This window comes from Muntiacus reevesi, chromosome 15, assembly GCF_963930625.1.
Source record: "Muntiacus reevesi chromosome 15, mMunRee1.1, whole genome shotgun sequence".
Lineage (NCBI taxonomy): Eukaryota > Metazoa > Chordata > Mammalia > Artiodactyla > Cervidae > Muntiacus > Muntiacus reevesi.
In genome coordinates this window covers 44251550-44266240 of record NC_089263.1, presented here as the reverse complement: position 1 = coordinate 44266240, position 14691 = coordinate 44251550, and the positions used below count along the sequence as shown (strand labels likewise).

The window sequence follows — 14691 nt, the reverse complement described above, 5'->3', positions numbered from 1 at the left end:
TTTGTTAAATAAATGAATGCGTGGAATAACAGGGAGTTCCCAGAATTAGCAACTGGCAATAGCTGACATCAGAGTTAGTCTCTGAGTTCCTTCAAATGGAAATACTTCTGACAGGTAACCAATGAACTGAAGATTTTTCTAAACCAATGTGGAGAGCAGTGTGATATGGTAATATTAGCTACATTCTGACTCACTTATTCTTCCACACTCGCAGTCTGGTGCAGTCAATGAAAGTATATCTAGGAAACTTAGAATGCAATTTGGCCCACAGCTGGTAACTAAATATGAAAATTGTAGTGAATCTAAATATTGGGAGGAAACCGAATTGGTGGGTGACCTGCTGGGTTGGATAGTATTGGAATCATTTGGCTGATGATGCTAATCAGTCACCATTTTGTTTTGAAATGGAAGCCCAGTAATCAAATAAGTTTAGTAAAATTCCTTGTGTTTACAGAGATCTAGTCAAAATGATTCTGTATTTTCCTATTTAAGCATCCTAGTGGAAGTCAGGTTTTGCCTTTCTAATTAAATATTTGCTTACATGTGTGATACAATGTCTCTGAATGAAGCAAAAAGGGCACTTCTAATTCTAATGAGAATTAGAGTTTAAATTTTTCTTTATCTCAAGGTCCCAAATTGCCAGAAATATATGTTTGTATTTTATCCCTTACCTGCATCAGTTGGATTAGCAGACTCTGAAAACCTTACAGCATAGGTATAAAAAGAATGAGTCAACGAGGATGACAGCACCATTGGTTGAGATGTAGAATTCTGCGTAAGCCATTTTTCAGTCCTTTCCCCTTAAAATATTACTCAATCCTTGGTTTCTCACTTGTAAAATAGAGAATATACCTGCTGCCCATCTTACAGGTTGTTAAGAGGGGCAACCGGATATGTTCAGATGACAAAACCATGCAGAGTATTAAAATATGAACTTTGAGTCTACAGGGCTTCAGTTTGAGCTCTGGAACCTCCACTTATTCTGTGATCTTGAGCAAGTAGCTTAATTTCCTCATCTGTTAAGTGGAGGTAATGATAATACCCACCCCATACACTTGTTGAAAGGATTAAGTAAGACGATATATGTAAAGTATCAAGCATCTATGATAATGGCTGCCACTAATGAGCAGTTCTTGTGTTGCGGGTATGTGGTAACCTGCATGTATGTGCACTCTAGGGTGTAAGCACATTATGGGAGGTGGAGGACCAGTCAGTGCGCTTCTCCATTCTCAGAGTCTGCGCCCGTGTGATGGCCTTGCTTCTACTGTCCATAGACCTGTCCAGGGGACAGTTCTTACTGAGGATGTTTACCAAGTGGCAGGGAAGAGACCAGTTTACAGGATCTTCTGCTTCCTGGGTTGAGGAACTATCCCTCAAAAGAGATCTCTAGCCCAGGAGTAGGTATGGTTCAGTCTCAGAGGAAGCAGTCCTATGATCTTGCACTCTGGATACGTTTCTATAGGACTTTCTCACAAAGGTTCAGGGCTCTGCCAAAGGAAACAACAGCCGGAAGGAATGAGCAGGAAGAAGATAACTTCCCCTCCCTCACATCAGCCTCCACCTTTTGATTGTCATTGTCTTCAGCCACGAAAAGGAATTACCTGTTATTTTACTATGATAACTAGTTTTATTATTATCATCATAACTGCCATTATTATTAACAGCTAATGTATAGTAAATGCTTATACAGGGCAAAGTTCGTTGACTTATTTATCATCCCAACAATCCTATGAGGATGATTCTATTATTATCCTTATTTTACAGGTGACTAAAGTGAGAATAAACCAGAGAATAAAATACCTACTTAACCTGGCAAATGGTATTGCTGGGGCTCAAAGCTGGGAATGTCTGGCCCTGACCCCTATTTCTAACTACAGTACCACCCACTGATTTGCTTAATTATTCACAACTGAGTTCAAATTCAGCAAAGCACTTCAGTCAAAATCCATATGTTACATTTTCCCATGTCCACCTAACACCCAAGTTGGTGGGAATCAGGCAGTTAGAGGTCAGTAAATGTTATTTGGATTGACATATAGACATTACTGTTTATAAAATAGATAATAAGAACCTACTGTATAGCACTGGGAGCTCCACTCAGTACTCTGTAATGACCTAATGGGAAAAGAATCTAAAAAGGAGTGGATATATTTATTGTTGATTCACTTTGCTGTGTAACAGAAACTAGCACAATATTGTAAATCAACTCTACTCCAATAAAAGTTAATTAAAAAAGACCTAATAAAAGTCCTCTCTTTTAATTTTTATGGTTTAGCACACTAGAGTTTAAAATGATTAAAAACATCTTTGTTGTTTTTCAGTCACTAAGTTGCATCTGACTCTTTTTGACTCCATGGACTGCAGCACACCAGGCTTCCTTTCCTTCACTGTCTCCCAAAGTTTGCCCAGATTGGTGTCTGTTGAGGTGGTAATGCTATCTAACCATCTCATCCTCTGCCACACTCTTCTCCTTTTGCCTTCAATCTTTCCCATCATCAGGGTCTTTTCCAATGAGTCGGCTCTTTGCATCAGGTAGCCAAAGTTATTAGAGCTTCAGCTTCAGCGTCAGTCCTTCCAATGAATATTCAAGGTTGATTTCCTTTAGGATTTACTGGTTTGATCTCCTTGCAGTCCAAGGGACTCTCAAGAGTCTTCTCCAGCACCACAGTTTGAAGGCATCAATTCTTTGGCCCTCAGCCTTCTTTATGGTCCAATTCTCATATCCATACATGACTACTGGAAAAAATCATAGCGTTGACTATATGGACCTTTGTTAGCAAAGTGATGTCTCCGTTTTTTAATATGCTATCTAGGTTTGTCATTACTTTCCTTCCAAGCAAGCATCTTTTAATTTCGTGGCTTTGTAACCATCTGCAGTTATTCTAGAGCCCAAGAAAATAAAATTTGTCACTGCTTACACTTTTTCCCCATCTATTTGCCATGAAGTGATGGGCCTGGATGTCATGATCTTAAAAAACATGTTAATCTGTGCTTTCAATTAAAGCCATTGGTTCCTCTGTTGCTGAAGAATCTAGATGATCTCTACGCTCTCCATCTCTCCTGCTCTCAGATACTGAGAGTGGGTGAGGATGGAGAGAAAGCTTAGGCCAGAAGCAGGAAGAACTGGTGTTGGCCAGTCTGGACCCAGGCAGCCTCACTTCTGCCCTGTTTCTCCCACCCCCAGGAGAACTGCCTCTTTCCTTTCCTCAGCCCTCTAGGCTGCATTTCTCAGAGCACAAACACAGTGCCCAGAAGCCTGCTCAGCACCTTCGGAGTCTTTCCAACAGAAATGAACTGTGGCTCAACTTGTCTTCAAGTCTCCTTTGAAAACCAAAATGAATAATTTAAGCTGATAGTTACTGTGCCAGAACACAAACAACAACAACAACAAAATCTCATTTTGTAGCAGAGAGAATGAATTTTTACCTTCTGAGATTTTTGGTTTTCCTCTATGAAATGTCTTTTATTGTTTTAAGATATGTTCCTATGGTTTTTTTTTTCTCCTTCATGTCACAAAAAAAGGGCTTTCTTAGGATTAATATATTGTCATTAATCCTCTTAAATGAAAAGAAGTTGAGTGTAGAATTGTAGCTAGAGTTTTTAAAACATTTACCAGTAAAAGCTATAGGATTTTACTCTATAAACAAACTCATTTAAATGTATCAGGTTAATTACCTAAGCTACAAATATAAGTTGGATGAAAAGCCTTGATTGAATTTGTCCTGTTCTGTTTGGCTGACACAGCCTTAATTGCACATGTAAGAAAACACTTTTAGTCAGTAAGTGCATCAGACTGCCATGACCACTCCAGCAACCTGCTCCAGTGAAATTTCAAACAAATGTCATGTCAATGCTTGCCTTGTAGGGAAAAAAAATTAAATGCTGAGCATTTCCCCTTATTTGCTATTCAGTATTCAAAATTTAAGAGGGAGAGATATCCTTTGTTCTGTACCTCCAAAAAAGGAAACAGTCACTCAAACTTATTTTAAAGCTTATGTGAAGTGTTGTAATTGTATTGTAATGAATTATAAACCTCAGGGCAAACTGCAGTGATTTCTTTAGCAATTTCCAAAAGAAGCATAGACTGGATTCTAGCAGTCAAGGTATTTCAACCTTGGGTAATCAATCAAAGGCTAGAAAGAAGTAAATTAAAAGTAACCCAGTCCTCTCAACACCATTGATTTATCATATATCACAGCAAGTGTTACACACACTGATTGCCCACTTTCTTGAGGAAGTCTACAATCAACTGCTATTTATCCATGACTGAATTCTAACCTAACGCCAGTTTAAACTATTGAGGCAATAGAATCAAGGCTAATTGTAACATTTGCTTTAGAAAAACATAATTAGGAAGGTAAATATACTGGATTCAGGAGCCAAATACACATTCCTTTTGGATTATGCACGGTTATGGATTTCTAGTTTATCTACATGGTTAATCCCCTCCATTAGTGTGGATGATCCAGAATTGGATGCAACTATTGACATGTTGAAAATGATGCTAGTCATTATCTGACATTAGTTTCACTAATTCCACCAAAGGTATTTTTTCTTTGCCAGCAATCTTCCTTTTAAGTCCTGTTGTCATGCATGCAATTTTATTTACATTAGGGGTTTCCTAATTTTAAAAAGCATGAATCTAGGCATGATAATTCATGTTTGGAGGAGGAGGTCCCTAAAAATTCTGGGCTTGAAGGGAAGCTGAAATGGTAATTTGCCCTGTTTCACGGTCCCAAAGATGACCTTTCTGGCTTTGCTCCTCTCTCCTGCAGCAACCATCCACCGTGAGTTATGCAAGACACATCATTAAGAAGGAAGGTTTGGGACTCCGAGGCCTCAACAAAGGATTTACAGCAACTTTGGGACGTCATGGAGTTTTCAATATGGTTTATTTTGGCTTCTACTTCAATGTCAAAAACATTATTCCTGTCAATCAGGTAACCATTTCATAGGTTAAAATCCTGGAGGAAAAATCCTATCAATGATGGTAGCTACATAGATAGAGTGTTTATCCTTCCAAGTCACTGTGTTGAACTCTTACATCTGTTACCTAGTTTGATCCTCATATCAGCCTTGTTCATTGAGTATTGTTATCTTTATTTTGAATTCAGAAACTAAAACGTAATTAAAAAGATCAAGTAAATTGCCCAGAGTCACATAATAAAGAGCAAAGCAGATTCCTGAACCCAAGTCTGACACCAAAATTCTTCTTCTTGAAGAATACGCCATTATACCTGAATGTTTAACATTTATCACTAATAGGAATTTCTAGAAACTGTTATTACTTAATTTTTATCTCAGAAGTATAACTTTCTCAAAGTTGAAATTTTCATAGTCTAAATACATTTTGAAAGAAAGTTATCAGCCTAAAATTTAAATCTTACATAGATAGTAATTTTTAAATTTACCTAAGTTAATTAGGGTAAGTACTAAATTAACTCTTCTAGGATCATTCACTTTTGACATGAAATAACAATAATAATTTTTAACAGTAACTCACATATGTCAGCAGCCTTTCCACTTTGATAAGATAAAAGTAGCACATCATGTGACTTAAAATGAGCATCTTTTACTGGAACATCACAAACTTTTCTCCCACCATCATATTGCTTGCCTGCAATCAAAAGTGTAATTCTGGAAGCACCAACTAGGGAGACATTTTTCACATGCAAGCATTTTCCCACAGGGGTTCAGTTCTTCATTTTGCCTAGTACAAATATTCCTAATATGGCTGTCACCTGATTTGGTAAAGTAATGTTGGTTGTACTTGTTTTTTTTCCAGTTATCCCTTTTAATCTAGGTCAGTACTTATCTCAAAAAGTGAAAGTGAAAGTCGCTCAGTCGTGTCCGACTCATTGTGACCCCATGGACTATACAGTCCATGGAATTCTCCAAGCCAGAATACTGGAGTGGGTAGCCTTTCCCTTCTCCAGGGGATCTTCCAAGTAACAGCTGAATTCAAGGCATGTTCCCCATTAACCTTCCATTGACGTTGTCTCACTCATTAGCCAAAATTGTTAACCAGGTTTTACTGTATTTAGAAATCTCACTTATTTAGCATAAGCTCATGTTTTATTGGTCTGAAATCAATGAATAACCACAGAATATATAGATTTCCCCATTGAGTGACAGTTCTGACACTGGTGGTCCTCGGTGTTCTTCTCCTGTTGAGCTCATGAAATACAGAAATAGAGTGCAATAAATACTTTGGTCCTGGATGACATGAGAGAGTTCAACTCTCAATACATTAAAAAAATGCTTTTAGCAGGAACAAGCTAAATAAACTGTGGAACCCAGGGCAAAATGAAAATGTTCAAAAATTAAGAATTTCCTTTTGGACTCTGTTGGAGAAGGCAAGAGTGGGATGATTTGAGAGAATAGCATTGAAACATGTATATTATCATATATGAAACAAATCGCCAGTCCAGGTTCGATGCATGAGACAGGATGCACAGGGCCGGTGCACTGGGATGACCCTGAGGGATGGGATGGGGAGGGAGGTGGGAGGGGTGTTCAGGATGGGGACACATGTACACCCATGGCTGATTCATGTCAATGTATGGCAAAACCACTACAATATTGTAAACTAATTAGCCTCCAATTAAAATAAATTAATTAATTTTAAAAAATTAAGAATTTCAAGGGACTTCCCTGGCAGTCCAGTGGTTAAAATACTATGCTTTCACTGCAAGGGGCATGGGTTCTATCCCTGGTCAGGGAATTAAGATCCTGCATACTGCCATGGTAACGACAAAAAAAATAGGAAAAAACAAAACAAAACAATTTCAACACCGTAGTGTCCCAGGTGGCGCTAGTGGTAAAGAATCTGCCTGCCAATGCAGGAGATGCAAGAGACTCTGGTTTGATCCCTGGGTTGAGAAGATCCCCTGGAAGAGGAAAATAGCAGCCCACTCCAGTATTCTTACCTGAAAAATTTCATGGACAGAGGAGCCTGGTGGGCTACACTCCATGGGATTTCAGAGTCAAACACAACTGAGCATGCACACAAAAAATTATGGAGCAATAAACCAAGCATGGGGCTCCTCTAAGTGCAGGCTCTGGGCAACTGCACAAGTCACACACCCATGAAGCTGATGTTTTTTTTAAACTCTGAGTTGGGTGATTCATACAATGTGGGAGAAATGTCCATACCTCTTTCTCTAGCTATCCAAAGACTTGAAGCAAATAGAAATTACACACAATGAAATGAATGATATAATTTACAAATATTATATGAATAATATATATTTCATTACATTTATTTGTACATTATTTTAATGCATATATTATCACAATAATATGAATTTGATTATATCTAAGGAAGAATTTCAGAAAGATCAATAAGATTTATACATGATTATGTGTTGTGTTGTTTAGTCACTTAGTCGTGTATGACTCTTTGAGATCCCACGGACTGTAGCCTGCTGGGCTGCTCTGTCCATGGGATTTCCCCGGCAAGAATACTGGAGTGGGTTGCCACTTCCTTCTCTAGGATATCTTCCTACCCAAGGATCAAACCCAAGTCTCCTGTATTGATGGGCACATTCTTTACCACCGAGTCATCTGGGAAGCCTGATTGTATGTTACTAATGCTTTAAAAAAAAAGTCCACAAATACAAACTTCATTTAACAATAATCAATACACTTAAGTTACTAAATTTTACACTTTGTGAAAAAAGCAGAAGCTTAAATATTTATTTATTAGTTAAAAAACATCATAGTATTCTGAAATTATGGAAAGAGCTCATTTATCATGCCAGTTTACAGGGTTCTGATTATATTGGCCCTTATAGGCCACACTAAGGATTCTTCTGTTTATCTGAAGAGCACTGGGAAGCCAACAAGAGATTTTAAACAGAGGAATTACATGATAATTCTGGCTGCAGGGTGGAAAATGGGTATAGTGTGGTAGTGAGCAAAAGACAGAGTATAACGTTGAAATGATTGTTAGGTGCAATGCAGGGGTCATGAACTAGTGTTCATGGTGAAGACAAGAAGAAGTGAATCGATTTGAGGAATGTTTAGAAGGCAGAATCTGCAGGATGTGGTGATGGAGTCTGTGTGCATGTTGATAAAAGAGTGATGGGTAGGGATGATTCCTAGGTTTGGGGTTTGAACAACTGGAAGGATAATGGTGCCATTGATTGGGAAAGAAAACCATTGAAAAAGAACAGATTTGGGGGAAAATATTATTTTCTGAGCCTGGAAAACTGATTTAACCACATTTGAACTCAAAGTACAGACATTGAGGCAGTGATTGCATGTGGAATCTTAAGAGGAGAGCCCTGAGATGGAGATAGACAGCCAGACGTCATCAGTATACCCGAGGCGAGCATACTTTGTTTTAAAATTAATTTTTATTGGAGTGTAGTTGCTTTACAGTGTTGTGATAGTTTCTACTGTAAAGCAAAGTGAATCAGCTATATGGATACATGTATCTCCTCTTTTTTGGATTTCTTTACCATTTAGGTCACCACAGAGCACGGAGGAGAGTTCCCGGTGCCCTACAAGTTCTCATTAGTTAGTTATTTTATATCAATGATGTGTATGTGTCAGTCCCAATCTCCCAATTCCTCCCACCTTCCTTCCCCTTGGTATCCATATATATCATATATTACTGCATATATGTGGAATCTAGAAAAGTGGTATAGATGATCTTATTTGCAAAGCAGAAATAGAGACACAGACACTTAAACATTCATTTTCTGGGGAACAATCATGGGCCAATCACTTTAACACTTTGAGCATCTGAGTATTTTAAATCTGTAAATTGGAAAGCTAAGAATGTTCTTTCTACCTGACAAATTTATTTGAGGATTAAAATAAATGGCAAGTGAAGTTTGTGAACTTTAAGTTGCCGTAGAAGTGTTAGGTGTGGGGGTTGCTGATGACAGGGATGGGGGAGGAGTAGAGGTGGTGAGGAGGGTAGTGGAAACAGTCAGCATGTAGAATGTGTGAAGAGCTTTTCCCCAGAACTGTTCCTTTTGCACTTAAATGAACACTGTGGGGTTCGTTGTGGGTTTTGTTTTCCAGGGTTTTTTTGCCTAGAACAAAGTCATTGATTTTATGTGTTCTGTAATCTAAGCCTGATTCAGAACTGGGAAACCAGTATTCTTTAAATTTAAACCATAATAAATCAATGCTTTGTGCAGGGGAAGGTATGATAATCATTAAAACATGTTGAAGAACGTCATCAAGTTGTTAACCACGAGGAGGAGGTGGTGTTCCTTGAAGGCTTTTTTCTATCTTCACTCTAGGCCAGCTCTAGCCATACACTCCGGACAGTTTGTTTACAGGATTGTTGTTTCAGTTCCCTCACTCAGAAATTGTTCGTTATGTTGTCCCAAGGGAATTTAAGATTTCACCAACTCTGACTGGCATGAGATAATTCTAGATTTTTCTTTAATATTTTCTAAACTTTATAAACTGTCTACCAATATTTTCCATTTTCCAAGTATTTAATTTTATATGAAACTGTCCATATGATCATATCTGAGGAGTGGAAGTCAAGAGCCGTGTGTGTGTGTGTGTGTGTGTGTTAAGTTGGGGGAAGGGAAGAGCAAGAAAAAGCAAGGAGCAGTGTAGGAAAAGTACTTTTTCTTTATAGCATTCTGAGCTGTTGAAAGCTTCTACAAGAAGGCTGTATAAATTTTATAATAGTAAATAAATCAGTGAAAATTTTAATAGAATCTTATAGAGTACTTAGTTAACTTTCTCACATTTTATTCAACCCTGTGTCTACAGAGTTAAAATAAGAACTTGAAACAGTGAGTTCAGATAACTCAGGTCAGATATCCACCCTGAAGTTTTAACTTTAGTTCCTCAGATTGATGATCTCTGGTAGATTCCTTTTTCTTGTTTCACTGAGATATCCCGACCTCCTATACCATTCTGTACTACTAAAATCATTTTTGTAAACTCCATGATTTTGCCTGATCCTTGTCACAATAACTGCCATTTCCAGGTGAGGAAATAGAAACAGAAAGTAAAGGCCCAGAGGTGAAAGCTACTGACATAATTTATTTGAAGGTATACAGCAGGGGGTGGAGAAGGCAATGGCAACCCACTCCAGTGTCCTTGCCTGGAGAATCCCAGGGACGGCGGAGCCTGGTGGGCTGCCGTCTATGGGGTCGCACAGAGTCGGACACGACTGAAGCGACTTAGCAGCAGCAGCAGACAGCAGGGGGAAGGAAAGAACCAGAGGGAGACTCGTTCTGCTACTCCTTGTAGTGCTGTCTGCATCTTACCCTGACTTGTGTCGCACATAAACTGTCGCTTTAAAATGGTTACTAAAATTTAAGTAAGTGAACTTGGTAGACTATCCAGTCAGTGTAACCAGATTCCACTTTTGCCCCATTCAGACCTGGAAACTGGTCCTCCTTTTTCACCTCCTTGGTCTCTGATCCATAGAAACAAAGAATTACAAGACATGACCCTGGAAGAGCTAGGCATTACCAGTTTGAAAATAGTGCCATGTTATATTCTAGCAGACTTATTTTTAGAACCTAGATGTTCCTATAAGATAGTGAATAGATGGCTACAATAAAAAAGTTTGCTTTGAATAGTAAGTGACCATGGAATTCATTTAATGGCGACATTCATTTTCATCTTTCAGTAAATGGAATGCAATGTCAGTATAAAGAATTATCCCTTCTCTGAAAAAGGCCATCACTTCTCAAAGTAAAGCCTTCTAGAAATAGATATTGATTACCTTAAACACTGACATCTTTTTAAAATATTGATGAAGGTAAGCTTTCATTGCAAAACCAATTTATTTCATTTTCATTCCTAGATAGGGTGTTCAGAGCATTTTATTTGTGATGGTGGCACACAAATGGGAATCCTAAGATTTAAATGTTACATTGCTCTGATAACTTTTATCTTTTAGTTCCTTGTTTACTGCTTTTCCTATGTTTCCATAAGTAAAATAATGATAACAGTAGAAACTGCTGTCTAAAGCTCATGGCTGTCAACAGTATTATCTGTGCTTTTAGCTTGCATCCTAATTAAGCGTGTTTGCAGGTTGTCTTGCTAAAAACAATAGACCTTTTGTGTTGAATTCTGCCATGATATAAATTACAGGTGTGGGTTAGAAATATTCTAGGAGAGAACAATTCTTCATAAGTTCAATCTTTCTTACTTAATAAACCATTTAGACCTGTCCCTGTGGTCGTTTTACTATGGACAGCATTAAGTCAAACATTTTATTTTCTCTTAAGGTAATATTCATAAAAGATTGCCTTTTAAGCAACACAAACGTTTCTCTTTTGATTTTTAACATTTTCTTTGTTTTGTAAATTCTGTAGAAAGTCTGGGGGTGGTGCTAGACATACTTCAATTTATCAGAAGAAATGTGGGAATGTGTTGGTTTCATGATTTAGAGCTCTGTCCTTCCCTAAGGTGTGCACGGAGCAGAATGACAAATGCACCTTTGGGTTCCAGTGGAGAACTTAGACAGAGCTGTTTATATTTTGAAAAGAAGAATCTCAGTAGGATTAGATCATAGTAGGATTTAATTTATGAGCATTTATTTTTCTGATCCTCTCTTACTTGATCATCAGTCTTACCAATCATCCGGTAATGGGAAGGCCAAGAGCATTAAAGTTTCATTAAGAACAACTCTCCTTTCTGGTAACCACCACTGGGGTAAAACTACAAGTATATATTATCTAGAAAATTCCAGGACATGTGACAAGATTCTGTGGTAAAAAGTGGTATCTTTCATTGGCAGTTTTCACAGTCTCCCTGGGGGTGGGTGGTGTGTGTGTTGTAGGGGGAGGAGGGCCTGGGGGAGGGGAGCAGGGCAGGGGTTCAGGCACTTTCTTAAATAAACCTCAGGCCAAAAAGTTTCCCGTCAGGTACCACCCAAGTGGATGGAAATGAGGTGCAAGTGGCTTTAGATTCTCAGTGGGTGCTTCTATTCATTCATTACAGAAGTGTTCATGGCACATCTATCATTGGAGGCCGGGCACCATCTCACTGTCAGCTCTGCTCCTGCCTTAATGGGGTTTACATTCTAGTCGAGGAGACAGACAATAAACAAGTCACTACACAGGGAACTGAATTGTGGCAATTGTGATAAGTGCCATGACAGACAACTGTGAAGCTGTGGGAATTTGTAACCAAAGATCCTAACTAAACCCATGGCAGGGTAGGGTGAGAATATAGGAAAGCCTTTCCTTCCAAAGAGATGTTCAGGCTGGAGCTCAAGGATGAGGCTTAGTCAGGCCAAGATGAGGAGGATGAGCAGACACCAGAGAGAACAGAATGTGTGAGTGCCCAGAAGCAGAAAGAGGCATGGAGAGGAGGAGGGTGGCTGGTGTGTGTTGAACCGGGGGAGGGGAGGCAGTGGAAGCTACAGAGGATAGCTGGCCAGAATGTTTGAGTCATGGTGGTAAGGCAGCTGAGTCCCCTTCAGTGATTTAACTGAGGGCCACGTCACGTTAGTGCATCTAAATGGGTATGGGGAAGTCTCATGTATAGAAGTCCAGAAGTAGAATCTCTTGAAATTAACTTGGTTCAAAGACATCTTCTTGATCATGTTCCTAACTCCACCTCAAAGCATCTCAAGGGTGTCCTTGTCCTGACTTCTCAGCATTTGGAATTTTGTTTTGGGATCCTGGTTTATTAGTTTTCCTTTGGGTCAGTGCTTTTATTAAGGCAAGGAATAGAGTACACAAAAACAGAAAAATCCTAGTGGGTTCCCAAGGAAACATTAATACTTTCCTGCATTTTGTATGATAATACTCAGTGATATAATTGACTCTCAGAAGGTATTATCTCTCTACATTTATTTATTTATAGAGAGATACTTATAAATAATAGATATTAGAGGTATGTATATATGTGTATATATATACACATATATATATATGAAATAATGAAGTGATAACTGTTATTCTTAAACCCAAACCCATTTTGACATTGTATGTATTTTATAATTTTGGCTACGTGTGTAAGAACTTTACAATTATTTTACATATCACAACCCTTTAAAAAACAGTTATGTTAGGAGGGGAAAGGAATTTTCATGGCTATTTTCTGAATGGCTACATTCAGATGCTGAGTTAACAATGCTTTGATTTCATTCCAAAGCCCAGAGCCCTACAAGGATAGGATCTTGGGAATATTCCACATTCCTTAAAGAATGCTTATCTATTAAACCATCTCATTTTAGTGACCTTCTGTGGAGTGAGGAGCTAGCATTTCCCCAAATTATCTCACATGAAGAAAAAACAAACCCTGTCATAGATTCTTCTGATAGCTGTGAATGGAAACAACTGTAACTTTTAATTAAGCTCCAATAGAGTTATTTTCACTGGGGGACAAAACAGCATGATACCATAACATCGAGGGAAAAAATGTTTTTGTCAAAGTTTATGAACAAAACAACAAAAGTTTATGAACAAAACAACAAAAGAGAGCCAAGATTAGAGAAAATGAAAGGTGCATATTAAGAGCTGACTTTAACTAGTTGACTTGGATCCACTGAAACTGACAATGTCTAACATGCAAATTTCTTCTTAAAAAAAAAAAAAAAAAAAAAAAGGCAGTTCACTCTCACTCAATCTGCCTTCTTGCTCAGTTACCAGGAGGCAACTATGATTTCAACACACCACATCATTTTCATGACGACTGCAGCCAGCTGTGGGAAAGGCAGTGCTAGGCTGCTATTATTTGCCTTGTGGTTGTGCAGGTGCTTAACCGGCGTGTGTAGGTACCTCCTCTGCAATTTGCTTCTGAGACCCTGGTTCTTTGTGTATTATGTCTTTACAGAGGAGAGATACAGCATTTATTAAACACCTATGATGTGTCAGGTCCAGTGTACCTATAAAGGTGAATGTGACATGGCACAGCCCCTTCCTTTAAGAGGCTCTGGGCTTTGGAGTGAAATTTATTACCAGACTGGGTTTTCTGCTGTTTCTTTGTATAAGGATACATCATGAGCTTTATGTTTGTATTACCTCTTACTTGTGGCCTTGACAAATGAAGGACTCCATCACGATCGCCCTTCACGATCGCCCTTCAACTATTGATGATGATGTGCTATGAAAGGGATGGAATTAAGCAGAAAATTAATGTGCACTGACAGTCCAGACTGACCATCTGTAAAATTATACAAATAGATGGATTCTATTAAAATTGGTTTTGACCACATGTTTATATGTAATCTAATTACTAATGAATTGATTTATCAAAATGTTCGATTCTTTTTGAATTGCTCTTGTTATGATTATAACATTCACATCATTAAGTTTCCTTACCCACTGGGGGAGGAGGGAGGTGAGTAAAAGAGTTCTTCAAAGAAATACTTTGCAATACCCTGAAAATCATGTGACTCCTCGTAGGACTAGCATATTGTCTTTAATTTTCTTATCCAAAGCATTTTATAGCAGTCTCTTTTAGTCACTTCTAAACAGTAATTTTTAGTTCTTCAAACGGCAAACCCAGTTTAGCAATTTTTGACAAGTAACATGAAATCCACTCTAGGATCATCCAAGGCCAAGCCTGAGCAGAGAACAATCTTGTCAGTGTGCTCATTCTAAGGTTGTCTGAGGAAGCAGGGTATAGTGACTTTAAGCTGGGTCTTTAGGAACTCTGTAAAAATGACTCAAAGCTAAAATCAGAGAGGACCTCAGGTTTGGTATAGTACCAGGAGGTATTAAAGGGTGAGTGAATTGCAGCAAA

General features: G+C 38.3%; 1 protein-coding gene across 3 annotated transcripts in view; it reads left to right on the top strand.

Moving 5' to 3' along the window:
- The window catches only part of SLC25A21 (solute carrier family 25 member 21), a 498703-nt gene that overhangs the window by 464530 nt on the left and 19482 nt on the right, over positions 1-14691 (top strand). For all 3 annotated transcript variants that reach the window (XM_065906189.1, XM_065906191.1, XM_065906190.1), the window contains exon 7: positions 4776-4940. In XM_065906189.1, the coding sequence (XP_065762261.1) occupies positions 4776-4940 (165 nt within the window). The remainder of the gene's footprint in view (positions 1-4775; positions 4941-14691) is intronic.